The sequence below is a fragment of the Oryx dammah genome, unplaced genomic scaffold (genome assembly GCF_014754425.2).
Source record: "Oryx dammah isolate SB20612 unplaced genomic scaffold, SCBI_Odam_1.1 HiC_scaffold_2, whole genome shotgun sequence".
In the NCBI taxonomy this organism is placed as follows: domain Eukaryota; kingdom Metazoa; phylum Chordata; class Mammalia; order Artiodactyla; family Bovidae; genus Oryx; species Oryx dammah.
This window is the reverse complement of record NW_024070186.1, coordinates 114,790,283-114,816,169: the sequence shown is the minus strand read 5'-3', so window position 1 is coordinate 114,816,169 and position 25,887 is coordinate 114,790,283. Positions and strand designations below refer to the sequence as shown.

At 36.9% G+C, this 25,887-nt stretch overlaps 1 protein-coding gene across 1 annotated transcript in view; it reads left to right on the top strand.

Annotated features, from left to right (window-relative positions):
- Nucleotides 1-21,620: 21,620 nt before the first annotated feature.
- Nucleotides 21,621-25,887, top strand: part of LOC120853062 (ephrin type-A receptor 6) — a 287,861-nt gene continuing 283,594 nt past the window's right edge. Inside the window, exons 1-2 of the mRNA XM_040226667.1 lie at nucleotides 21,621-21,723; nucleotides 23,580-23,650. Of these exons, the coding sequence (XP_040082601.1) occupies nucleotides 21,623-21,723; nucleotides 23,580-23,650 (172 nt within the window). The 5' untranslated portion in view covers nucleotides 21,621-21,622. The remainder of the gene's footprint in view (nucleotides 21,724-23,579; nucleotides 23,651-25,887) is intronic.

Genomic DNA, 25,887 nt, shown 5'->3' with positions numbered 1-25,887 from the left:
TTCATGCTAAGAATTTGGACTGAGTTCCCTTTCTACCCATTCAGTGTTTTTACTTTTCTTATTCAGGTTGGTCACTACTTCTAATTTTCTACATGATTATTTTTTATTCTTACCTCCAATTTTCCACCCTCCTTTAACTAATGATATTCCTCCTTAAAATAATATGTGATTGATTTTCAGAAGACTATAATTATTGACAAATCATTATGCATTAACTTCAGAGGGTTATGGGTGTTTTAAAATAGATTTATCAATTAATGCACATATGGTAGACCTAATGTGGCACTATACAAGGTCAAAATGATGCAGTCAGTTTGATTACCTTAAATGTGCAGAGACTTGATGAAGAGTAACTATTTGCATAGAAAATAGAAGTCTCTTTTTAAGAAGCTTGCATTGACAAAAAAAGACATTTTGTTTCAGTTTTGCATGGATCCAATAAAGATTTTAAATGATGAGAACCTGGCTTATGTACCATAAAACAGATTGAAAGCCTTAATATGAAAAATATTAAAGATTATAAGTTTGCTAAATGGGCTGGAAAGAAAATCATTAACTATTAACAGGTACTTAGAAGTTGTAAAATGTGTATATCAATGTACAATGTTACAATTTGGATCAAATCTAAAGGGGAATGAACAATCAGCGATGGATCTATTTCTTAGAATATAGTTTTTAAGGCAATAACCTGTAGAAACATAAACAAAAATATGATTTCTTTGGGATATAAGCTGTCATTCCTTGACCGGATTTTTTTTTTTTTAATCAAGAGCCATTTCCTATTCATTTTTGTACCTTATGTATTGCTTTGCATGAGCCTGGAAATACAAAAAAGAAAGACAAAGATAAATAATATACATTCTCTGTCTTTCAGCTCACAACTAACCTCACTAGAAGCTCTCATAACAGAGTTCCTTATTTATGTCATTTCTAAAGTCTAATTTTAATTTGACTTGATCTGAGATAAGATGGATTTTTTCTATCAGATATCATATAAATTGCCTAAATTTTTCTGTCAAGTTATTCAACTTTACAAACTTGAGTTCTTTAACAGAGCAAAAAGTGTTCTTAAGACAGTTCAAATTGCTCTAAATTTAGTGAAAAATATATTCTGCATGTAATACTTGAAGATTTAGAGTCATTCTTTCAGCTACACAAATCAGCTTTATTGACTTATGTTGTGAAGTGGCCTTTTTTTTTAATGTCATATTTTAGTTGTTGGAAAAGCATCAAGGGCAAAGTGAAGAAAACCTCATCTCTTAATATAACCATATGGAACCTATCCAGAACTACTGGTATGATTCTTAATTATGGTTGACCTCTCACCCTCATCTGGTGCATGATCATGAATTATTCTCAAGGCAGGGTTGAATTGTGATGTTCAGTTATTGCTTCTATAATGCATTTAGGGTAATTCTGGCTAGCGTAGGGTGATGTCCAATGGCAATACATAGGTGTGGTTCTTACAGCAAAGTTAGAAACACGTGATGTTGGGATCAAAGTGTCCTTTAGAAGCCATGGACTGCAAAGGTTTTGCAGCCCAGAGCCTTGGTTCTTTTCATAACTTTATTTCCTATTTCTCACTTGAATTCTATCCACCTGGTAATCTGTCATTTTCAGAGCCAAAAAAAAAAAAAAATGTGAGTTGAATGAAAGAGTTGTCAAAATGTCCAAGTCAGGTGAAAAGTACTTTATGTAAAATATATAAATACTAAACATTATCTGCCAATGTCAAAACATAAAGATAAACATAGTTTGAATTTTACTTGCCACAGTACCAATATGCAGTAAAAAATAATTTTAAGTAAATCTAATGCAACATCTTTTAACTGTATATTAACCCAACATAAGACATCTATCTGTTTTTGCCTTTATCTTATGGTAAAGTCACAATACTGAATGGACAGATATTTATAAAATAAACCCAGCCAGCTCTACCATGGCCACTGTGAAGAATTAAGAAGCAGTTTAAGTATTTGTGTTACATGTGACTTTTTCAAGGGAAACAGTAGTTTAATGAATTTAAATTGAGTAGCAGGTATTCTTGGCAAAAAAAAAAAAAAAAAACAGGAGCCATTTAAAAGATTTAGCTGTGTAGGCACAAACCTGAGCGAGACATGCATGAGTGTGTTACTGACTATGCCACAGGCAAAGGAGCAAAGTGTGGCAACCTTGCCACCAGATATAAAAGAGCTGATTCACAACAAACTGAATTCCATATTCTCTTAAGTGTTTGGAACACTGAGCGTCCTTTGAAAATACTTTTGGACTATAAGTATTTTAAAATTAAACAGTTATTTTATATGCGCTGTATACAAAACAGGAAAGCAGATTGAATGATTTTTTTCAACAATCAGTTTCAACTTTTCTGTAAACAATAAACATTGTAATATAACTTACTGAAGTTACCATACATATGTATATGTATATATTTTTATATATGTGTATGTGTGCATGCATGCTCAGTCACTTCAGTCGTGTCCAACTCTTTGTGACCTCAGGGACTGTAGCCCACCAGGCTCCTCTGTCCATGACATTCTCCAGGCAAGAATACTGGAGTGAGTTGCCATGCCCACTTCCAGGAGATCTTCCCACTCAGGGATAGAACTCGTTTCTTATGTCCCCCGCATTGTTAGGCAGCTTCTTTACCACTAGTGCCACCTGGCAAGTCCATATATGTGTATGCTGTGCTGTGCTTGGTGGTTCAGTGATGTCCAACTCTTTGCGACGCCATGGACTGTAGCCTACCAGGGTTCTCTGTCCATGGGGATTCTCCAAGCAAAAATACTGGAGTGGGTTGCCATGCCTTCCTCCAGGAGATCTTCCCAACCCAGGGATCAAACCCAGTTCTCCCGCATTGCTGGATTCTTTACTGTCAAAGCCACCAGGGAAGTCCAAGAATAGAGTGGGTAGTCTATCCCTTCTCAAGCGGATGTTCCCAACCCAGGAACCGAATTGGGGTCTCCTGCATTGCAGGCAGATTCTTTACCAGCAGAGCTACCAGGGAAGCCCTATATATGTGTATCTGTTCAGTTGTTAAGTCATGTCCGACTCTTTGTGACTCCATGGACTGCAACACGCCAGGCTTCCCTGTCCATCACCAACTCCCGGAGCTTGCTCAAACTCACATCCATTGAGTCAGTGATACCATCCAACCATCTCATCTTCTGTCATTCCCTTCTCCTCCTGCCTTCAATCTTTCCCAGCATCAGGTGTTTTTCTGAGTCAGTTCTTCACATCAGCTGGCCAAAGTATTGGAGTTTCAGCTTCAGCACCAGTCCTTCTAATGACTATTCAAGACTAATTTCTTTTAGGATTGACTGGTTTGATCTCCTTGCAGTCCCATATATACATATATAATATATTCATATATGATATAAGTATGTCCTACCTTTATACACACTTCCTATCCTTATTCTGAGATGAAGGAATAATATTGGCAATGTTTCCAATGTTGTTGCATGAGTTTTTATCCTTAGAAGTAAAAGAGTTTATTTCTAACTTTGATACAAAGTTTGTTCCTAAATTTGATATAATGAGAAGGAAAGTAAAGCGCTCTTGAAAGGAAGCAGCAAACGGTAAAGCACACAGAAGAATGTTCAGTTGTTCAATTTATTTCTTCACTCCTTCACTCAATCAAAAAATATTAATAAGGGCCAGATATAGAGGCAAGCACTGGGGATTCAAAGATGAGAAGAATAAACTTGTTCCTGGCTTTCACAAAAGCTAATTGAGAGGTTTAGAAAATTACACAAGGTTATAATACAAGGTTACATGTGATGCTTCAAGGAGCACACAGAGAAAAACCCAAATATGTCAAGGAAAGTTTCCAAAATAAAAAAATACCTTGAAGGAGACTTTAAAGTTAAATAAAACTTCACTGTAGAAATTACGGGGATGGAGGGTGGGATGACAGGGTTGGGGACTCTCGTGTGTGCAGGTAGAGATGAAATTGTATCAGACTTTCTAGCAACAGAAAAAAAAAAATTCAATATGCTTAGGACTGTGGTCTTCAAAGTGTGAATGCTGCAGCAGAACCACCCAGCAACACCTGGGAACATGTTAGAAATGCTCCTTTTCAGACCCTAACTCACACTTAGTGAATCAGAAACGCTGGGGCCCAGGGGTCAACCGAGCACTCTGTTTTAACAAGCCTTCCAAGTAATTCCGATGCATGCTTTACTAAGAAAACCAGCAACTTCATCAGAGGGTGCAAAGGCCAGGGGTAAGGAATGACAGGCTGATGATCCTGGTATAGGAAATATAGGATAAGGGGCTGGATTCATAGGCAGGAGCCATATCATGGCATCTATTTATTATCTTGCCAATGAAGCTAAAACCTTCTTGAGTTTTTATTTTTCTTCCAGTTATCTGTTGTTTTGGAGACAGAGGAGCCTGTCTGAGCAAGCTTTCCATAACTGACTTTTCTGAAACCATTGCTAATACATCTAATTATTTCATCATCTTTACTTCATCCACCCTAAAAATAAATCCTTCCAAATATATATTCATTTTCATAACTATAGCTGTCATAACTTCCAAATTCCCTAGAGACGATTTAGGTCTTAAAAATTCACCCTTACAGAATGTGCTGGAACCTTTGGAATCATCCATTTAAATTCTAACACATGCTTACTATCTGCCAGCGTGTGAGTCTGTGTATTTCTCCTTGACAGTTCATATTTGGTTTCTGGACTTTCAAGACACAGTGAATTATGACCTGCTCACCAGAGCCTCCTGAGAAAACTGGAACTGAGCCATCCTATGCCAAACCTTCAAATGAAAGTTGGTCAGTTGAAGAAGTCCTGGAAATTAAGTTATGTGGAACACTTCATGAATCTCGATATCATAGAAGTAAAGGTGCTATGTTAGCAAAGCAAACTTAGACACCAAGATAAATGTCCCACACGACTGTGTCACTGAATGGGCCCAGGCTAGGTTACTCAGTTGTATGTTCTAATTGCTAAAGGAAAATGGTATATTAAGGTAGAAAATACAGGACTTGGTATCTTGGCTCATGAGGATTCTCCACTATAGACTTTAATTCCTCATCAATTATATAAAGGTAATGTGCCAAATTATCTTCCCTTGCTATAAAAATGAGAAACTTTGAAGTGAAGTGAAGTGATTTAACACTTGGGCCAGACCAGTCTGCATCCAAGCTCTGCTACTCTCTAGGTATTAGACCCTGAGGAAGGCAATTCATTTGTTTAAGTTTTAATTTTCTCATCAGGACACGAAAAATGTATTCATTCGTTTGTACACTGATTCATTCAACAAGTATCTGTGAGAACCCCTTCTGCATCTTTACTAAGTGCTATTCTACATGCACTTTCCCAAGAGGCACTAGTGGTAAAGAATCCACCTGCTAATGCAGAAGACGTAAGAGACGTGGGTTCGATCCCAGGGTTGGAAAGATCCTCTGGAAGAAGGCATGACAACCCACTCCAGTGTTCTTGCCTGGAGAATCCCATGGTCAGAGGAGTCTGGCAGGCTACAGCCCATGAGGTTGTGAAGAGTTGGACACGACTGAAATGACTTGGCACGCACACACTCTACATGCTAGAAATAAAGCAAAAACAAAGATTCCTGCTCTTCCATAGCTTATGGAAGGAGAGAAACAGAGGAGAAAGACAATACACAAGCAGTAAGTATAATATTTAGAATGTCAGGTGATGCAGAGCTAAAGGTGTGTTACCTCAATCTCTCCTTTAGGAGAGCACTCTGCTTTTTCTTTCAGCTCATGGGAGCACTGCTTGCTGAAGACTCAACAGTTGAATTCCTTACTGGGTACTGCCTCTGTTCAAAAGAAGTTAAATGCCCCAGAGACAACCCCTCTTTCTCCAAGGGTAGCCAGAGTTGAAAACTTGCTTAATGAGAGGCACAAAGATTAGTCTCATCACTTCAATTCAGGACAACTCTGAAGGGCCAGTTCAGTTCCAGAACTACTTAAGATTAGCTGAGGTCTTTCTAGCCCACCACATTTCAGTTCAACTACTCCATTTTCCCATTTCTGCTTCTCTCACTCTCCTACATGTCCATGCTGAGGTCACTCTTCAATAAACCTACAGCATGCAGAGCCCCATAGAAGAGTCTGTGTCCCAGGAAACTCTCATCTAGGAAAGATGATGGGAAGTGCTCTGGAGAAGAGTAAAGCTGAAGGGAGGTTTGGGAGTGACTCCCTCCTGTTGTGGTTATGAAATATTAACTCTCATTAGAACCTTAATTATCACTGAACTTGGCAGCTGGCAAAAATGTCATAGAAAAGGGCCTTGCCCTTGGTCATGAAGAAAAGGAGAGATGTAAAGGAAGGCATACAGAAGAAGGACATTTTTATGATAGCAACTGATTAGAGCAATTCCATTTGTCCGATAGTTCACAGATAAATAGACAACTAAAGAGTAGCAGTGAAGAAGAATTTTGGTTAAAAGCTCAAGCTTTGCACTGAATCCTAGATTTAAATCTTTTTTTAAAAAACTTTTTATTTTTTTATTGGAGAGTGTTTGTTGTTGTTGTTTATTCTCTGTTGTGTCTGACTCTTTGCAACCCCATGGACTATAGCCCACCAGGCTCCTCTGTCCATGGGATTTCTCAGGCAAGGATATTGGAGGGGGTTGCCATTTCCTTCTCCAGAGGATCTTCCTGACCCAGGGATCAAACCCACTTTTCCCTCATTGTCAGGCAGATTCTTTACCTTTGAGTCGCCAGGAAGCCCTGTATTGGAGTTTAGTTATCTGTATACATGTATCTATTCTTTTTCCAATTCTTTTCGCATTTAGGTTATTGCATAATATTGATCAGGGTTCTCTGTTTTATACTGCTTCCTAGATATCAGATTTGAGTAGGTCAGTTAGCCACCCTATGTCTCAGTTTCTACGTTTGAAAAATGGGGAGAACAATGCCACCTACTTTCTTGTGTTCTTCTGAGTATGCAGCGTAAAATTCTTAGCAGATTATCCAGCCTTATGTGGTCAGCGCTCACTAAGTATTGCTTATTAATACTGACTTTGAACTGAAGTGTTAAGTCTCTCAGTCATGTCCGACCCTTTGTGACCCCATGGACTGGGGCTCCCCAGGCTCTTCTGTCCGTGGGATTTCCTAGGCAAGAATACTGGAGTGGGTAGCCATTTCCTTCTCCAGGAGATTTTCCTGACCCAGGGATTGAACCCTAGTCTCCTGCCTTGCACACATACTCTTTACTGTGTGAGCCACCGGGGAAGCTCAATACTGACTTTATTGGTATTAATTTTCAACTCTGACATTCTGTTTCAGCAAATTCAGTACTATACTTAAAAAAACTAAACAAAACAATATTCTTCATTATCTTCTTGTAGAATGTAGACATTCTACAATAGCAACCAAGTCATTCTCTGATTCTTCCCTCTGGCATTTATTTTTCACGCCCATTTTTAGCTTAGTTTGAGATTAGTTGGCTAGTTTTAGTGTTGGTGTTTGCTTAATTTTTACAGGTAACATATAAAGATGGGTGAGATTACCCAAGATGAGCTGAACTTCCAAGGCTTAAGCATTGAAGATTCAGCCAAGAAAGCCCCACACTTCAACTTGTGAGATATCAGTCTCATTGCAGCAATATTATCTTGTGGACCCAAAACCACTGTCTCTCCTGTTTCAATGTAATCAAATTATTTATGGGTCAGGCTACCTTTCTTTTAAATATTTAAATTACAAAAAGTCAAGTGTCAACAGGCAGTGTTACATAAGGGTTAGAAGCTCATACTCAAAAACAGACTGTTTGCTTATCTGGTTCTGCCATTTATACCTACATGACTATGGGCAGGTTACTTAAATTCTGTGCCTTAATTTCTCCAACGATAAAGTGAAGCTAAAAATACTACTATATCATATGATTGTTGTGAAGATTAAATGGGTCAGTACCTGTGAAGTGCTTAAAACTGTGAATGACATATGAAAGCACTTTAAACAGTGTTTGTTATAGTAATTGCTATCCTTCTTCTGAGGGAGACTCCTTCACTGAGTGCAATATAAATTTTCGAGTGAACCTGTGATAGAAAAAGAAAGGAAAATAAGAAGAAAGAAAAAGAATGTAATTTTGCTGAGAACGCTCGCTTACGGTACTCTCTGTGGAATCCTCTTCAGTTTTCAAGTAGAAATGACATGATTTATGCACCCATAACCACCTACCCCACTTAAATATTTAAAAATTAAATAAATAACTGAACAAGTGATTTCCTTGCAAAAGAATATGCAACCCACAGAAAATCATATGTACCTATATATTGAAACCTATGCTTTTGACTCAGAATAGGTATCAGTTATGCTATGACTTCTGTAAGTAATAACCATACAATATCTTATTTGATGAAAGATTTTTACTTTTTCAAATTATGGAATAATTGCAGGTTGAGAATTTTTAACTTTTATAAAGTCACATTTTTGCTTGTAAAATGACTAGAAGGAAGCCTGCTCCATTCTTTTCCAAATTAACCTAAGTTGCCTGGCAAAACAGAGCACCAAGTGAAAACATACCAAGGAGATTTGGGTTATCTAATTACCGTTAGCACATTCTTCTTTTTTCTGTCATGTTCTGTACTGCAACTCAAAATGCCTTTTGAATCCTTTTCAATTGTTGACAGCTAATTTCTGTCCATTAGAGACCTACTTCTCACTGTTTGTATTTATCCATCTTAGGAGCTGCATCTTTTTATAACCAGCTATCTGTCTTTTTGTCATTTTCTCTCTCTCTTCTTGCTTAACTGTCCACTGAGATGATAGATTTCAAATGATATTAAACATAAACATGTAATTAAGATATGCAACTAACACCCATGGTCATTTTCTAAGTTATGCACGGTAACAATTGCTATTTACTTTTAAGGATTTTAAAAGTATCTCATTCATAATTAGACTCTACCTTGAGATTATTCATAATTATCCTACCTTGAGATTATTAATAGAAGCAGGCAATATAAATTTAATGAGCTTTTATTTAAAACATACTTTTGCATATGAAACTGTCTCTGTCACCATTTCCCCTAGTGTTCTTACGGCCTAAGATAGAGAAATACTTTACAGAAAATGAAAGTCAAAAGTAAGTAAATAAAAGGTTGATAGGGTAATTCTATTCTTACCTTGATCAGTGACATCCAGAGACTGCTAAGGCCTTAGAATTTGTATACATAAGAAGAGAAGGAGCATCTTACTTGGGCCATGACTGGGAAGATAGTTGAGAGAGTCTTCTATGCAACCTTAGCTTAAGACTTCCAGTAGCTTATACTCTGGAAATCAGGGGATTAGGACAAGTGAAGAATGTCAATACTCAGTACGGAAAATAAAAGCAATTCAGCAGATACTTTCTGTCAATCTTCAAAAGAGAAGCAATACAGAAAAACTCACTGGAAACTACCTAGATTATATGCACCTCCATTGCTAGGGGTAAGGGGTGGTACTTAACACATGAATCAATCCAGTAAACATATGGAATTTAGAAATTCTTCTCATGGGTTTTAAAGGAGAATAGAAGTGACCTCTGTTACACTTTTTGCTAATTATCTAGAATTACTTAAAATATTGTTTAACAGAATGCACCCAGACATATAAATAACTGATGTAAAATCATTAATATCATTCATTAGACTTAAGAGAGAATTACAGTTAAAGTTACATTTCATGTTTTAGGAATAAAGCTGAATGCTTGCAGCTGTAAGTAGCATGACTTTTCCCACATATATACTAATGTATCTAAATTGCCCTTAATTTTTATAAGAATGCTTTCTTAGAAACTTTGATTAACTAAACAGAGGATTGTTGGTTTTTTCACTTGCTTTTCTCTCCCCACTAAGAACTATTCAAGGCAGTTTAAAACACATGTAAAAAAATGTTTTGTAAAGTTGTACTAGAAGTAAAAGATTAGTTCCATAAAAACAAGAAGGAACAAGACTTTTCTTGACAGTTATTACTAACAGTGTTATGTGTGTGCCATCTCTACGTCTGAGACTTCTGGCAGCAGCAGAGACTAAAGAAGTGGTCAGACTCTTAATATTAAGCCCAAATGCTGTAGGAAATATATAAGGAGGGAATTGAGATTAGTGGCCTCAAGCAGAGTTTTTTTCACCAAATGCAGAAGTTTTTTCATGTGATGTTTTCTGATTACAACTTTTAATAAAAGCAGGCCTGACCGAGGTAAAGCACCACTGCTTGAAGATGGCTTTTCCATTGGTATCACTTAGTCAATCAGTTCAGTCGTTCAGTCGTGTCCGAGCTAAATTAACAAAAAAGAGATACAAAAATATGCCAGGTAGGACTAGAGTGGAAATGTGGGGAGTAAACCTAGGCTTCAAAAAGGGCTGCAACAAGAAATCAGAAAACTCTTGAAATGAAAGGCAGTCAGTCTTTCCATTGGTCTACACAGCCACGCATCTCTGTTTCTCTCTCTAAAGACTAGTTTTACCTGTCTGTGTTCATTTAGGAAAGGATATCTAGCTGCCCCATGGCTTGCAAATTCACATTTCCCTTTCATATCAATCATGGATTAAAATTGGCAAATACTGTGAATCCTATCCCAAATTCCTGGAAGAGAGGCCATGAGTAACTCAGTTTGAATCAGATCTCCATCCCTAATCCAATTCATGCCTGGGAGCCTGAGCCAGAGAGAACAGTCTTCTAAGACCCTACCCTGGGGTGGAGGCAGTTTTCAGAGACAGGACTGAGGAGATATCCTAAGAGATGCTTGAAAAGTGTGAAAGTGAAAGTCACTCACTCATGTCCCATTCTTTGCGACCCCATGGACTATACAGTCCATGGAATTCTCCAAGACAGAATACTGGAGTGACAGTCTTTTCCTTCTCCAGGGGATCTTCCCAACCCAGGGATCGTACCCAGGTCTCCCACATTGCAGGCAGATTCTTTACCAGCTGAGCAACAAGGGAACCCTTACTAAAATTTTAAGGCAAGTCTTTAATGAGTGCTTAGAATCCCTATTCTAGTATTGAGGGATGATGCAGGTGCTTTAAAAATAAGATGAAGAAGATGCAGAAATGTTTCCACTATTAAGGCCAAGATATCCAACCAATATTTTTGCTCATGTGAAAATAAAATCTCCCCACATTTGCACTGAAATGGGCTGCAGGCAAAGCAAAGACTGTCCTTAGGAAGCAGATTTGGATGTGCTCCCAGAGTTAAACATTCTGTAGACTGAAAGCCTAGAGTTTCACACCACAGGGTACTGTGGAAAGAAGATGATTCTGGCCTGGAAAACAGGTGTTTCAAGTCTTCAAAGCAGGTGTTCCAAGTCATCAAAAAGAAGCCTGAGAACCACCCCCGTATATATTGAATTGCATAGTTGTGCACACTTTCTAGGATAAGCCATGGGAAAAGTATGTTGTACAAAATAGAATAAGTAGCTAGTTTGTAGACTTTTGGTCAATTACCTTTTGTCTACCAAAGAAAATGATTTTAGTTTTGATAAAGTTGATGATTATATAATTGTTTATGCCAGTAGTAAATTAGCAGAGTTATTTATATCCAGAAATCAATTCTAGTTTTTGAAAATGAAACCCAGGGCATCAACATATTGCAACAGATGTATTATTCTACAGATGTCTACCAAGATGGCATATATGCAGTTTGTCTACAATCAGTATCAAATTGTGAAGATACTGATTTAAAAGATGAATAAATAAAACACAGTACTCATGGCTATGTCAGAAAACTTTTCCCTTTAGTTCACCATTCTTTTATTTTCTGACGTTTTTAAAAGCTTTATTTATTTATTTAATTTTTTGGCTGTAGTGGGTCTCCATTGCTGCTCGCGGGCTTTCTCTAGCTGTGGCGACTCTTCATTGCAGAGGTCTCTCTTGTTGCAGAGCAGGAGCTCCAAAGTGCTTGCTCAGTAGTTGTGGCACATCGGGTTAGTCCGCAACATGTGAAATCTTCCGAGACCAGGGATCAAACTTATGTCCCTTGCATTGCGAGGCAGATTCTTAATCACTGGACCACCAGGGAAGCCCCAGTTTGCCATTCTTTTAGAGTACTATTTACTGTCATGTTTTCAGAATCATACTAAGCTCAGTTTTAAGTTAACTTGATTCTCTAGGCAAAGAAGTAAAAATTTAGTGAGAGGTCAATATGCAAAGCAAAGAGTGTTATTTTCTTGAAAATAATGGCAGTAACTAGTAGAGTAATACTGTGCCTAGCTTCTTGCTTCCAATGCAGAATATTTAACTTGGAAACCTCGCTTGTGGTCTCTGGGGAAGCATAATACTTGAGGGACACTCAGAAAATTGAATAGAGCCATAGTTTTGTAGGACTATGGCCTTTTTAAAAATAGGGTTGCATGGGAACACTACTATATGTAAAATAGATGCTGCTGCTGCTAAGTCACTTCAGTCGTGTCCGACTCTGTGCGACCCCATAGATGGCAGCCCAGCAGGCTCCCCCATCCCTGGGATTCTCCAGGCAAGAACACTGGAGTGGGTTGCCATTTCCTTCTCCAGTGCATGAAAGTGAAAAGTGAAAGTGAAGTCACTCAGTCGTGTCCGACTTCTAGCGACCCCAGGGACTGTAGCCCACCAGGCTCCTCCGTCCATGGGATTTTCCAGGCAAGAGTACTGCAGTGGGGTGCCATTGCCTTCTCTGATGTAAAATAGATAGCCAGTGGGAATTCACTGTATGACTCAGGGACCTCAAACTAGTGCCCTGTGACAACCTAGAAGGGTAGGATGGGGAAGGAGGTGGGAGAGAGGCTTAAGAGGGAGGGGACATGTGTATATCTATGGCTGATTCATGTTGATGTATGGCAGAAACAACACAATATTGTAAAACAATTATCCTTCAATTAAAAATAAATTTTTAAAAAATAAATAAAAAAGGATTGATTCTCCTTAAATCTTTCAGAACCAGTGATAGTGACTGGTTAAAGGTTGAGGTAAATGGTTTGGTATTACTCAGAACAGGCTTCAAACAATTTCAAGCAATGAACAAAAACTTACCATACAACTTATTCACTTTCAGGGGATCATCAAATGAGTCCTGACATAAGAAGTAGCAGGTTCCTATTAGATGCCTGGGATCTAAGTTGCTTAGGACAGAGTGCTTGGGTCCATAAAACTGAGAGAAATTACAGTCACACCCCCAACATTGCTGGTTTCTGTGCTTTCATAAGATACTTCTACTGAAGCTGTACATGGGACAACTGTAGTCTCAGATCTGCTTTATCATTAATGAGAAAATGAAGTAAAAGTCTTCCACAGGAATTTGTTTAGATCCAGATTTGGTGGTAATGAGTTTATAATTAGATGGGTTTAAATTGAGCAGATTTTTCCACAATCTGATTTTAATATCCTGTCATGCTCAACTTGCCAGAAATGTCAGTTCATTTGTTTTTATTTTTGGTTTGTGTTTACATCCATGCAATTTTTATTAAGTCAGTGCATAAGATCTATTAAATATATGCTAAACAGGACTGATTTTCCCCTGAATCTAATCTGTCTGTTAAATAGAAAAGGAATCTTCAGGCAGAGAATTTTATATTCTTTGTTTAACAAAAAGTTATTTTATAAAAGTAACCCTCCCCCATCCCATTTTACCTTATCCTTCCAGTCCTATCCATCTAGTTGTGGGCAAAAACATACTCAGGAGGCTGTATTCAACATCAATTTTTTAAAAAAGTAAATGAAGATAGGAAATATCCAGCTCATGCAACATAATAAGCAATGAGAAATTTTTTCTTGGAAATATAAAAACCCACTTTTTTTGGAACTATAAAGACCCACTTACTTTCCCTTCCCTGTGTATTAGGATATTGTTAAGTAGTTGCTCAGTCATGTCCAACTCTTTGCAACCCCATGAACTTCAGCCCACCAGGCTCCTCTGTCCATGGGATTTCTTAGGCAAGAATACTGGAGTGGGCAGCCATTTCCTCCTTTGGGAGATTTTCCTGACCCAGGGATCGAACCTGTGTCTCCTGCATTGGCGGGCGGATTCTTTACCACTGAGCCACCAGGAAAGCCCATATTATGATATGTATGTTGATAAATACAACCAAAGTCCTCCCTCTTTGGTTTATTATATTAAATAGGACTATCAATTCCAAGTAACAAAACCCTGACTGGCTTAATGAAAAGTGAGATTCAGGCTGAATCCAGGCTCTCCAACTATGTTCTCAGTACTTTCTCTCTCTCACTTCTGCTTTCTTCTCTGTTGGATTTATCTTCAGGCAGATCCTTCCCATATATTTGCAAGAGTTTATATCTCCAGTAAGGCAATTTTGATGAAACTCATATCTCCAATACCTCTACTTCTGAACCTGAGTGTGAATGGTAACTTGAGAAAAACATAAGCACACCAACTGATGTCAGTTTAAATTTTCATGATCCACCCTTTGCCTCTTTCTTTCCAACCTCCAGTTCAGCCTCTTGATTTATGTCTCAGACATCCCAAAGTACACACAACAACTCCTCAAGATGTTGAGCCATTTTGTGTCTCCAGATTTGTGATAACATTTCTTCAAACTAGAATGTCCCAATATCTATTCATCACCTTGGTGACTGCATATTTAATCATTCCAGTGAGACTCACTTTTATAAACCCTCTTTCACTTCTTTACTTGCATAGTCTTATCACATGACCTTCCTACATACCTCCATTTTAGCAACAATTTTGCTATACCACAATTAAGGCTTACATCTCTAACCCCTTCACTAAAGAGAAACTACTATGAAAACAGGAAAATATACTTTAGTGTTTGTTTTTGTTTGTTTGTTTCCCAAATGCTTATGTCATAGTGTCTAACACATTCAAAATGGTAATTATTTTTGTCATTTTTGAATGGATAATGAGTCAGTGAGTGAGAATTTCCTCAAGAAATCCTATGGAACATTTTTAAAATAATCAATGTGTGTTTTTACTCAGAATTTTTTCTTTAAATATTTTTTCTAAAACAAAGTTTCTAAATAAATCTTTTATAAGCTTTGTGAAACTTGTGATCTCTATACATTTAATTACAAATCTGCTTACTTACCTCAAATCACACTAACCTTTATATTAAAAAGCTATAACCTCAGATGCATATATATGCCTGTACTGTGCTGTGTGCTGCGCTTAATCGCTCAGTCATGTCCAATTGTTTTCAATCCCGTGAACTGTAGCCCACCAGGCTCCTCTGTCCATGGGGATTCTCCAGGCAAGAATACTGGAGTGGGTTGCCATGCCCTCCTCCAGGGGATCTTCCCAAGCCAGGGATCAAACCCATGTCTCCTGCATTGCAGGCAGATTCTTTACCATCTAAGCCACCTGGCTCAGAGATTAAAGCATCTGCCTCTAATATGGGAGACCTGGGTTAGATCCCTGTATATATATCTACCTACCGTAATGCAAATACTATTATTATTATGATACTTGTTGAACAGTATTTTAACATAATAGATTCCAGGTCAGTAATCCAGGGAATTTGTGAAATTTATAAGGAAATTCTATTCGACATTTGATGGGTTTTTTTTTTTAATGATAAAATATGTATTTTGGGAACATGAGTATTTCAATTGCAAAGAAATGTTATCAAAGACCTATCACAGCTTCCAATAACTATATGAAATATAGACAATTACAAATTAAATTCTTGACATTTAGAATGTTAACAATAGTACCAGGTGTTTAAATGCCTCGATCTCTTTTCACTGTTCTTTGATACTTATCACATGAAGCCTACCTGTAGCAAGGCACGCTGACCATTTATTAATGCAGACAAAAATCCCTTTAAAAGAAGACAGAAAGTGTTTCATCATGCTGCACTGCCTGCTTCTGCTTCTGCCTCTCCATCAAGTTGTACCAAACTCACATTTTCCAATTACCCCTGTATCATTTGGCATTTTTATCTGACAAGTAAATTAAGGTCATCAAAAAGAATGAATCTTGAAATCTTTTGTGTCCCAATGTAGCCACAGTTTGCAGAACTGAATTGCATTGTTTCTGGAGAAATGACAGAACAGTGGAGGAAAGCACGTATGTGAAATCATTTTCTGAAAAAGTATAATCCCAGCTAAGGGTCTTTATGTCAACAGAAATGTTTCATGAGGTTTGTTTCCATTCAGCTGGGAAGAGAATTCAGCAACTGGCTCACTAGACTGGATCAGAGACTCTTACTATTCTCTCTCTCTCGTAAGTCAATCTTAGGGATATTTTTCTTGTTGGTAGATGGGATCAAATGTTGAATGAATATAAAACAAACATGTTAATACAATGTCAGGCCAAACCTCTTCTGCTAAATAGCTACTTCCTTTAAATCCTAGGCTGGGATATTTGAATGAAGACATTTACTCACACTATTTTCATTTATTTCAGAACATATTAAATGCCAAAATACAAAGGTATAAGGGAATTCTTGTGTCACTAGAACATTTTAGGCATTAACATTACCAAGCAAATCACATATGAAAATTTTCTTTTTGTCAGAGGCTAACATCTAGAATGTGTTCTTTATCTCTTGTTTATGAAAACATACATCTATTAATCCCTATGCTCTGTAAGGCACTATGCTAATTCCATGTGATACAGAAAGGCAAATGATATCGTTTCTGCCCTCAAGAAGCTTATGATATATTTGAAATGGGCCCAAAAAACCCCAGAAATCTTCAGAAAATGAATCATTTTTGATTGTTGAAGTTTTCAGACACAGGTTTGGTCTTTAAATTATTTTTTTATAATTTTTAAATATATTGAAGGGAAATTTTTTTTTCTAATCATGCATCCACAAACTCCTGTCCTTCTATATAAGCTATCTTAGACATGTCTCAGTATGTTTTAGTTGACCTTGGCTGACCATAGTAATGTATTGAGTTCTGACATAGTGAGTCCATTGGTGCTCCTTGAATTTTTTTTTTTAATTTTTATTTTTACTTTATTTTACTTTTCAATACTGTATTGGTTTTGCCATACATTGACATGAATCTGCCACGGGTGTACATGAGTTCCCATTCCTGAACCCCCCTCCCCCCTCCCACCCCATATCATCTCTCTGGATCATCCCCATGCACCAGCCCCAAGCATCCTGTATCCTGTATCGAACATAGACTGGCGATTCGTTTCTTACATGATAGTATACATGTTTCAGTGCCATTCTCCCAAATCCTCCCACCCTCTCCCTCTCCCTCAGAGTCCAAAAGTCCATTCTATACATCTGTGTCTCTTTTGCTGTCTCACATACAGGGTTATCATTACCATATTTCTAAATTCCATATATATGCATTAGTATACTGTATTGGTGTTTTCCTTTCTGGCTTACTTCACTCTGTATAATCAGCTCCAGTTTCATCTATCTCATTAGAACTGATTCAAATGTATTCTTTTTAATGGCTGAATAATACTCCACAGCTTTCTTATCCATTCATCTGCTGATCGACATCTAGGTTGTTCTCCATGAATTTTATAGAGCTGTTTGATCCTAAACTCCTGCCTCCAGAGTAGTATATATTTTGGAATTTTATGTCAAATTTTCAAATTTCCCAGTTGTTCTTTCAGTCAGCCTAGTAGTGTGTACTTCCATTCAAGTCCCTCTCTTTAGGTATCTCATGTCTGGTCTTAACACTTAATTTACACCTGCTATACTGCTATATGAATTCAGAAATCAACAAACATATCTGAAGTGAAAGTGTGAGGCACTGAAGCTGTTTTATGAGTAGACTCTGTATTCTTAGTGTATGACCATCTGTCAGATGTTTCTTCAGAGGCTCTTTATGTCTATCTCGTTTGCCACTACTCCACTCTATTCCACATAATTGAAGTTGCCGTCTAGCTGAGTTCAAATGCATGTGATGAGTATCTGAACTAAGAAAATAGCTGTGGGGATAGGAGAGAATGGGAATGAATTAAATAATTTTAAAATGTAGTAATGACAGGACTGATGATCTGCCTGCACTATGTGAAGGCTGAGTTCAAAGTTTTAGGCTTGAGTATTTCTAACAGTGGTGTACTTACTGTGATTTTATGCTCTTAGGCTATAGGAAAGTCTGAATATTTTAAAATATTTTTTAAAGTATAATTTTCTAGTCACATAATGTAGGGTGGATTAGGAAGAGACACTGTGGGAATGCAATCTAATAAAAAAATATAGAACTAGCCTAATCTGTAAGGTTGAAGTTTTGGATTACCAGTGGTAATAAATACAAGATGATATCAACAGAATAATGATTTGACTCTGGAGCAGGAGTTATAGGGAATGACAAACTCAGAGATGACCTCATGTCTCAGTTCTAGGTGACCAAGAGAATAGCATCATTACAAAATCACAAAATTCTCTTCATCTAGGAGAACTATTGCTTCAGTTTTCACTTCTGTCTCACTCTTATATCTACATGACCATTTAGTGGTGATTTTACAGATTGATGAGTGTCCATTGTATACTGCTACATCTTTATATATATATAATTTCATAATATTAAAATATTGATTGCTATATATTCACTGAGAGGGGATTATTTTTTTTCCCTGAAAAAAAAAATGGTAATGATTTCCTGTATTGACTATCAACAAAGCTTACAATTAACTTACTGGGTGCTCTCCATCCATTACTTTGTAGAGATCTCTTTGTTTAAAAAACTATTTTGGGGAAGTGATGAGATAATATCATTTGAAATTTTGACATTTCATTTAAAATTGGGAGTCATAAATAAAACATATGAACATGAAACAAATACATTTCACTGGGCAGAATTTTGAGAAATGCTTCATTCAAAAAAATCATATCAGTGCTGTCACCCACAGCTTTAAAAAAGTTGTTCAAACAGAAAAGGGTTAACTTTAAAAAGTATTGCATAGAAAATGACACAGAATACAAATAACAGATTTCACTTTGAAATGTAAATATAAACTAGAATAATCTTGATTACAGAAAGACAAAATCATGCCTCCATAGAAGAAAATTCTTTGGTTTAAAATAGCCAAATTGCTTTTCCCTCATATTTTCCTTTTTTTTTTTTTGGACACCAAGTAAATAGCTTCACTTTTTTTCCCTTTAAATAGCTTCTCTTTTTTTCTCTTTAAATAATACAGCAAACCTCACTTAATGTCATCCTGACTTATGCCAAACATTGGGTAGGTGCTAAGTCCTTGCTCAGTAACAGTTTTACAACTCTTTTCAGATAATTGCTTCCTCTTAAGGAAGTATGCATCTTTCCAAACCATAGAATGAAATATGTCATTTTAATATACTTATCTTTTTCTAAAAATACAGCCTCGTTCGATTAAGCAAAGGAACAATTCCTATCACCTAGTTACAAACATATTTTATTTCTTACCATGGATTTTATTGTGTTTCTTCTTAAGGACAGGTTTGCTCTCATTGGTGTTACTTACATGAGTAAATCTTATGTTTATATACACATTTCTCCTACAAAACTAATTAGAAATATCTTCTCAGGATTAAAAAAATGAATAAGTAGAAATATAGATAAGTTTTCACCACAGAGGAATTTGTATCTTTACTGTATTTTATGGAATTTTATGACATTCATTTTGTAGATGATTTTATGGTTTATTTGTCTAAGTATCTGTTTATTTTTTAATATATTTATTTTTGGCTGTGTCAGCACACAGGACCTTCCTTGTGGCATGCTGGATCTCCAATTGCGGCAGGCAGGTTTCTCTCTAGTTGTGGCGTGTGGTCTTAGTTGCCCCAAGGCATGTGGGATTTTAGTTCTCAGACCAGGTAGCTAACCTACATCCCCTGCTTTAAAAGGCAGATTTTTAACCACTGGACCAGCAGGGAAGTCCCTTAGTGTCTGTTTACATTAACCTCTAACCCAGGAAAAACTTGTCTTCCTCCTCGTCCTTCCCCCTCCTCCCCCTCCTCCTACTTCTCCCCCCCTGCTTCCGCTCCTCCTTCTCCCAATATATCACATTTCCAAACTCCTCCTCTGCTGCAGTAAGATACAGTGTGGTGTGGGTTCAGTCATGTCTGACTCTTTGTGACCCCATGGACTGTAGTCCACCAGATTCCTCTGTCCATGGAATTTTCCAGACAAGAATACTGGAGTGGGTTGCCATTTCCTACTCCAGAGTATATTCCAGACTCAGGGATCCAACCAGCATCTCTGGCACCTCCTGCACTGGCAGGCAGATTCTTTACCAATAGCACCAACCTGGGAAACCCCCTACTCTGCTGATTCATCACCAAAGGCTGTTTATTCTCTTCCAGAGCACCTTGCAGTTTCTCTTTTGTAACAATTCTTAGACTTGTAATTACTTTGTTGTTTATCTTCCCCACTGAACTATAAATCCAGGAGGACAGGGTTTATTGTTTACCACTATATCTCCAGTATGTCTCAGTGCCTGCCATATAATAGGTGCTCAGTAATATAGAGTCTACTAGCACCTCTATGCTGTCAATCATTCTTAAACTTGGATTCGAATTTAAAAGCTTAATCTACTCAATTTGATTCAATGTAAAAGTCTATACTTCCAGTAGGCACTGCCTCCCAGGAAGCATTATCTCCAAGAATACAGAATAATTGGATTCTACTGATTAAAATAGTGTTAGATAGACTGACTTTACATATATATTGTTGCTACCTTCAGGGTAAATCTCTACATATTAGTGAAAGTTGAGAACATGGATAATCCTGGGTTAATCTAACCTGTTTTATACCAGAATCATCTAATACATTCACATAAACAAACATTTATTGAGCTACTACCATGTATCAACCTCTGAAGGTCCAATACTAAGTCATACGACTTCTGCTCAACCAGCCCATGGTTCACTTACACCCTACTCACATGACTATCCAATCCTCTTAATTATAGGGTTTAATCAGTAACTGCCTACATTCTTGCCCCAGCTTCTGGTTACCCTGATGACTAATGAGCCAACCTGAAGCCAATCCCCCCTATAAACGGTTACCCCACCTCCACCCCCATTGTGAGGACCACTACTCTGTCCTGGCTGCTGTCTGCTATCTGTGATGGGGTGTTGCTCCAGGACTTTCAGACTTGTAAGATTCCCTAAGTACTAAACTGTTGTTGTTTCTTTCACCGGCTGCTGGCTTTCCTTTCTCTCAGGTGGGCAACTACAGGGTTTGCAAGCCTGTGCCCAACAGTTGGCAAACGTGTTCAAGGAAATAGCAATTACATAAGCAAAATCCTTTAGTTCATCTGCTTATTTAATTATGCAAAATCTACTTAATCTTAAAATGAGGGGTACTAGGAACCCATCTGCTTTCTTAGTATTTTTGTAAAAAAAGGAAAGGGTTATGGGTAGATTAAGTTTCAATCTTCAGCCCTCATTTTGGATCTGCATCTTACATGTCAAATACAGGGCAAATTTGGTGGGATTTTTTGGTATTCATTATTGTATTTTCAGTGTCCGACTCTTTATGACCCCATGCACTGTAGCCTACCAGGCTCTTCCGTCCATGGAATTTTCCAGACAAGAGTACTGGAGTGGGTTGCCATTTCCTGCTCCAGAAGATCTTCCCAACCCAGGGTTTGAACCCAGGTCTCCTGCATTGCAGGCAGAAGCTTTACCATCTGAGCTACCAGGGAAGCCCTATTCATTATTGTATTTTCAGGAATATTGTAAGTTGTAAAACATTTGGTAGTGAAAGGTCACCCAGGGAAATGTTAATACCTTATCTGTGTTTCAGCTTCTGACATGGCGGCGGAACAAGGGCAGATTCTTGTGATAGCCACAGCGGCAGTGGGAGGATTCACTCTTCTTGTCATTCTTACTCTCTTCTTCTTAATCACTGGCAGGTAACTGAATTATACCAGAATATTTCCAGGATTTGTGGAGAGCCATTCTTATACACTGTGTGTTCAAAGGCTTTTAAGCTTAAAGAAATGTACCTGTGAGAATAAGAAGTCAGGGCAGGTTCCACTCTTGACAAGTGCACCTTTATGAGGCAACAGGTCCCTGAACCTGAAAGCAACTGAAGACCTGAGCAAAACACTTTGAAACAATGAATGATAAAATCCAGTTCAATAAGTGACTTCTGAGTTTTTCCTTTACTGCAATCAAATTATATCATTAAATGGATTTTGCTTGGGAAAAAAGTAGTTCAACAGAGAAACTGAACAATTTATATAAAAGTGCTTTTTAAACTTAATATTATAGAAAAAGTTTTATCCATTGAATACTGAACATATTGATATTAGAATTGCATTAATTTGGTTGTATAATCAAGTTAAAATATTTTCCTGTGTAAGTGTAATATGGATGAGAATTTTAAATGACAATAAATTTAATGTAGCAAAAGACCTAGACTTGAATCCCAACCAGCTGGTCAAAGTGCTTCTTCCACCTAAACCTTAATTTATATTTTTACACAGTTTGTTATGATAAATCATCACTCTTGCAGCTAATAGTGTCTCAGACTTCATTTAAACAGCAGTGTCACAGTTATCATCAGTTTTAAAGAATGCTTCTAAATCCATTATGGAAGTTCACTCAAATCATATTTTATTTACAGTTATTCAAGATGTAGCATAATTAGTTTAATTTTAAGTTATATTTTATGTATTTGTAGAATATGAGTTAAAAGCCTTATTGCCACAGAGTATTTCAGCAAATGATTTAAATATACACGTAGAAAAGTATTTCATTAAAAAGATCAGAAAGTACTGCCTTGATACGTAAATATGACAAACTAAAAAGATCTTACAGTCATTGTAGACTAAATAATATTGGCCTAGTAAACCTGAGAGATAGGCATGACTTATATTTATTTGGGATTCCTGAAACAGAATTTGAATACCATTTAAAGAAAAAGATTTAATAATGACAAAAATTGAAAGTTGAAAATAATTTAGTAGTTTCCATGTTTGCCAATTTATATGACATCAGAAACTTCCTTAACTTTCTATATTTAAAAAAAAAGTTCAGTTACATAAGATAAAACATTTATTCTGAAGCATGACTTAAGCACTTTGCTAGGGAAGCATTCACTGGAAATTATTCTATGAAAATTTTAATGCAATTTGTTATAGGATCTGAAGCCAAATTCACATTGAAAGATTGGATTGTGCACCACAGGTGTATTTTGTTTAACCGTTTAGAATTAGCAGTTTGATGAACTGTCAGATAATATGGACGTTGATGAATTTTTCATGTTAAAGAAGTCATAGGAGATAAGTTCCTGACTCCATTCTTCAGGACATGATTTTTCTGAGAGAGAAAACAGAACACACTTCTACCACTTCCAATTAAAAAAAAAAAAAAGAAACACGCTGTTCACCACTGAAACTGGAATACAGTTGTCTAAATTTCTGAGTTTCTGAATCAAGAACAATGTTTCCATTGTGACTTTTAAAGCTATTCATCAACTATAGCTATTAGAGGCCATATAAGGAAAGACATGATTGTCACTGCTTGTTATTAAATATTTTCTAGGCCTCCCATCATTTGGATCAATCAATCTACTTGAGAGTATTTTATTTTTCTCTGGAGCTAATATTGATATATTAAAAAGAAACTTCTATGGAGTATTTTCTATAAAGATGTTCTTAAAAGCTATCTTTATGATAAGAATTTTGAGTGAGGAGTATTTTAATTGATGTTGGTTCTTATCCAGCATAATTCCTAAATAAGACTCTGTTTACCTCTTATAAAGGTGTCAATGGTACATAAAGGCCAAAATGAAGTCAGAAGAGAAGAGAAGAAAGGACTTACAGAATGGGCATTGTAAGTAGTTCAGTGACTTTCTTCCATGGTTTCCAAGAGTTCATTTTAAACATGTATCCATGAGTTGAGAAAGCCAAAGAAATTCAGTTCCAACCTTTCAGCATTGAGACTTTTCATCTGGTTTCTAGGTTTTCTAGTGAAAATTGCACCTGCTTCTCATTATATGATATTATCTTTTTCCTAATTCTGCTTGCTGGGAAACACAACTGAATATGCTAAAAATATAAGATGACTGATTATATCTAGTTATTTACCACTCACAATGGCTCCAAAACATTAGTTGGTTTTATTTAGTGGATCATTAGCTGTAAAAATAGTAAGGGATTCTTGTTGCTTCTTGTAGGCACTATCATTTAACATACAACAAATCAACTTAAAAAATTCATTAACACTAGAAAAATCATCTCTTTAACTCTTAGAATATGTATGAAATCCTTGAGCTGACAACAAGGTTATATTCATTTGAAGGATCTCTTCTGAAGTAAGCTATAATTATCACTATAGTTGGTTTTATAATTGCCACCACCACCACCCCCCACCAACGCCCACCTCCACCTCCAAATTGCAAACTACTTTGTCAAGGCAGTTTCTCTGTCTTGAGACACTGAATTGACAAGAAAGGGATGTTCTCTAATTAATCATAGTATAGAGATAACATGTGAAGCAAGTTGTTTAACTATTTAAACTCATCTTCTATTTCAAATTGAGCTAAAGTAATAAGGGACTTTTCAACCTATATTACCCTTCAGAGAATAGAAAGGATTTAAGTGAGAAAATTATAAACTAGAGGGTTGCTTTAGGGCTCTTTCTAAGATTCACATGACTTCTCTGAGCAGGGTCTGAGGACCAGCTGCCATCAAAGTTTTCACCCTTACCCACCTATGTTCAGACTCAGAAAGTCCAGAGTAGGGCTAAGGGATAAGCATTTTTAACAAACTCTCCTATGTGGTTTTTTCACACAAACAATTTGAAGATCACTGCCCTGGCAGGGAAGGGAGAACTGAGACAGCTGATACCAGTTATGGGGTGAGCCGAAAATAAGGTAGACAGAGGCAGAAACCTGGATCGAGGCACTTGGTCCAGTGACTTATACTGATAACCTCAGGATTCACTGCAAGACATTTACTACTGAACTGCAGAAGAAAAAGTTTTTACCTGTTTTCCAACTAGTAACTTAGTATAAACTGAACCAGATGGTCCCAGCAAGAAGCAATGAAAATAACCTGAGGAAGCCAGGAATATAGAAGAAAGATAAAAAAAATAGATGTTTAAGAAGACACAAATAAGTAGTAACAAGATATTCAAAATTGGAACAAAGTTTGGGTTTTTTGCTATACTACATATATTGTGTATATAAGAAAAAAAAAGTGATACTAACCAATCAGTTTATTCTGTAGATATGTATATCACTTTAAATTATTAAATGGCTGAATTGTTAAAACTATGCATAAGTTAATAAATAGCATGTGTTATCTGTGCATAAAGTAATGTTATCAACATGACTGTATGGATCTAATCATCTAGTAGTAGCCACTGGATTTGAACTTAGAGTACTCAGTCTGAAATCACAACTCCTACTAAGTTACAGAAATATCATTAAGAGTATGAACTAGAAGTACAAATTATCTGTTCTCATTTTCTCCAATCTAAAGTCAAATTCTTGAGTTTGAGAAGTCAAGAAAAGCATAGCATTTCAGAATCAGGCAAGTCTATCTAGAAATATGCTTTACTGGTACAATTTTGGGAAGTGCTGATCTTCTCATTGGTGCTTATCTAGTACCAGAAGTCAGGAGGCAAAAAGAAATGAAAGAACGGGCATGGAAAAACTGATGAAGCAAATTACTGCTGATGAGCTTTTCAACACCTTCTCTAAACTCATTTTATCACCTTTTGTTTGCTTTTGAGTTTTTCTTGCAAGAACGTTTCTAAGATCTGGACAATGCTTAACTCAGGGTGCTGTATGACTTTCAAAATCTAAGAAGCAAAAAAACCAAGTATAATTTATATGCAATAAATATCAGTTCAGTTCAGTTCAGTCACTCTGTTGTATCTGACTCTTTACAACCCCAGGTACTGCAGCATGCCAGGCTTCCCTGTCCATCACCAACTCACGGAGTTCACCCAAACCCATGTCCATCGAGTCGGTGATGCCATCCAACCATTTCATCCTCTGTTGTCCCCTTCTCCTCCTGCCTTCAATCTTTCCCAGCATCAGGGTCTTTTCAAATGAATCAGCT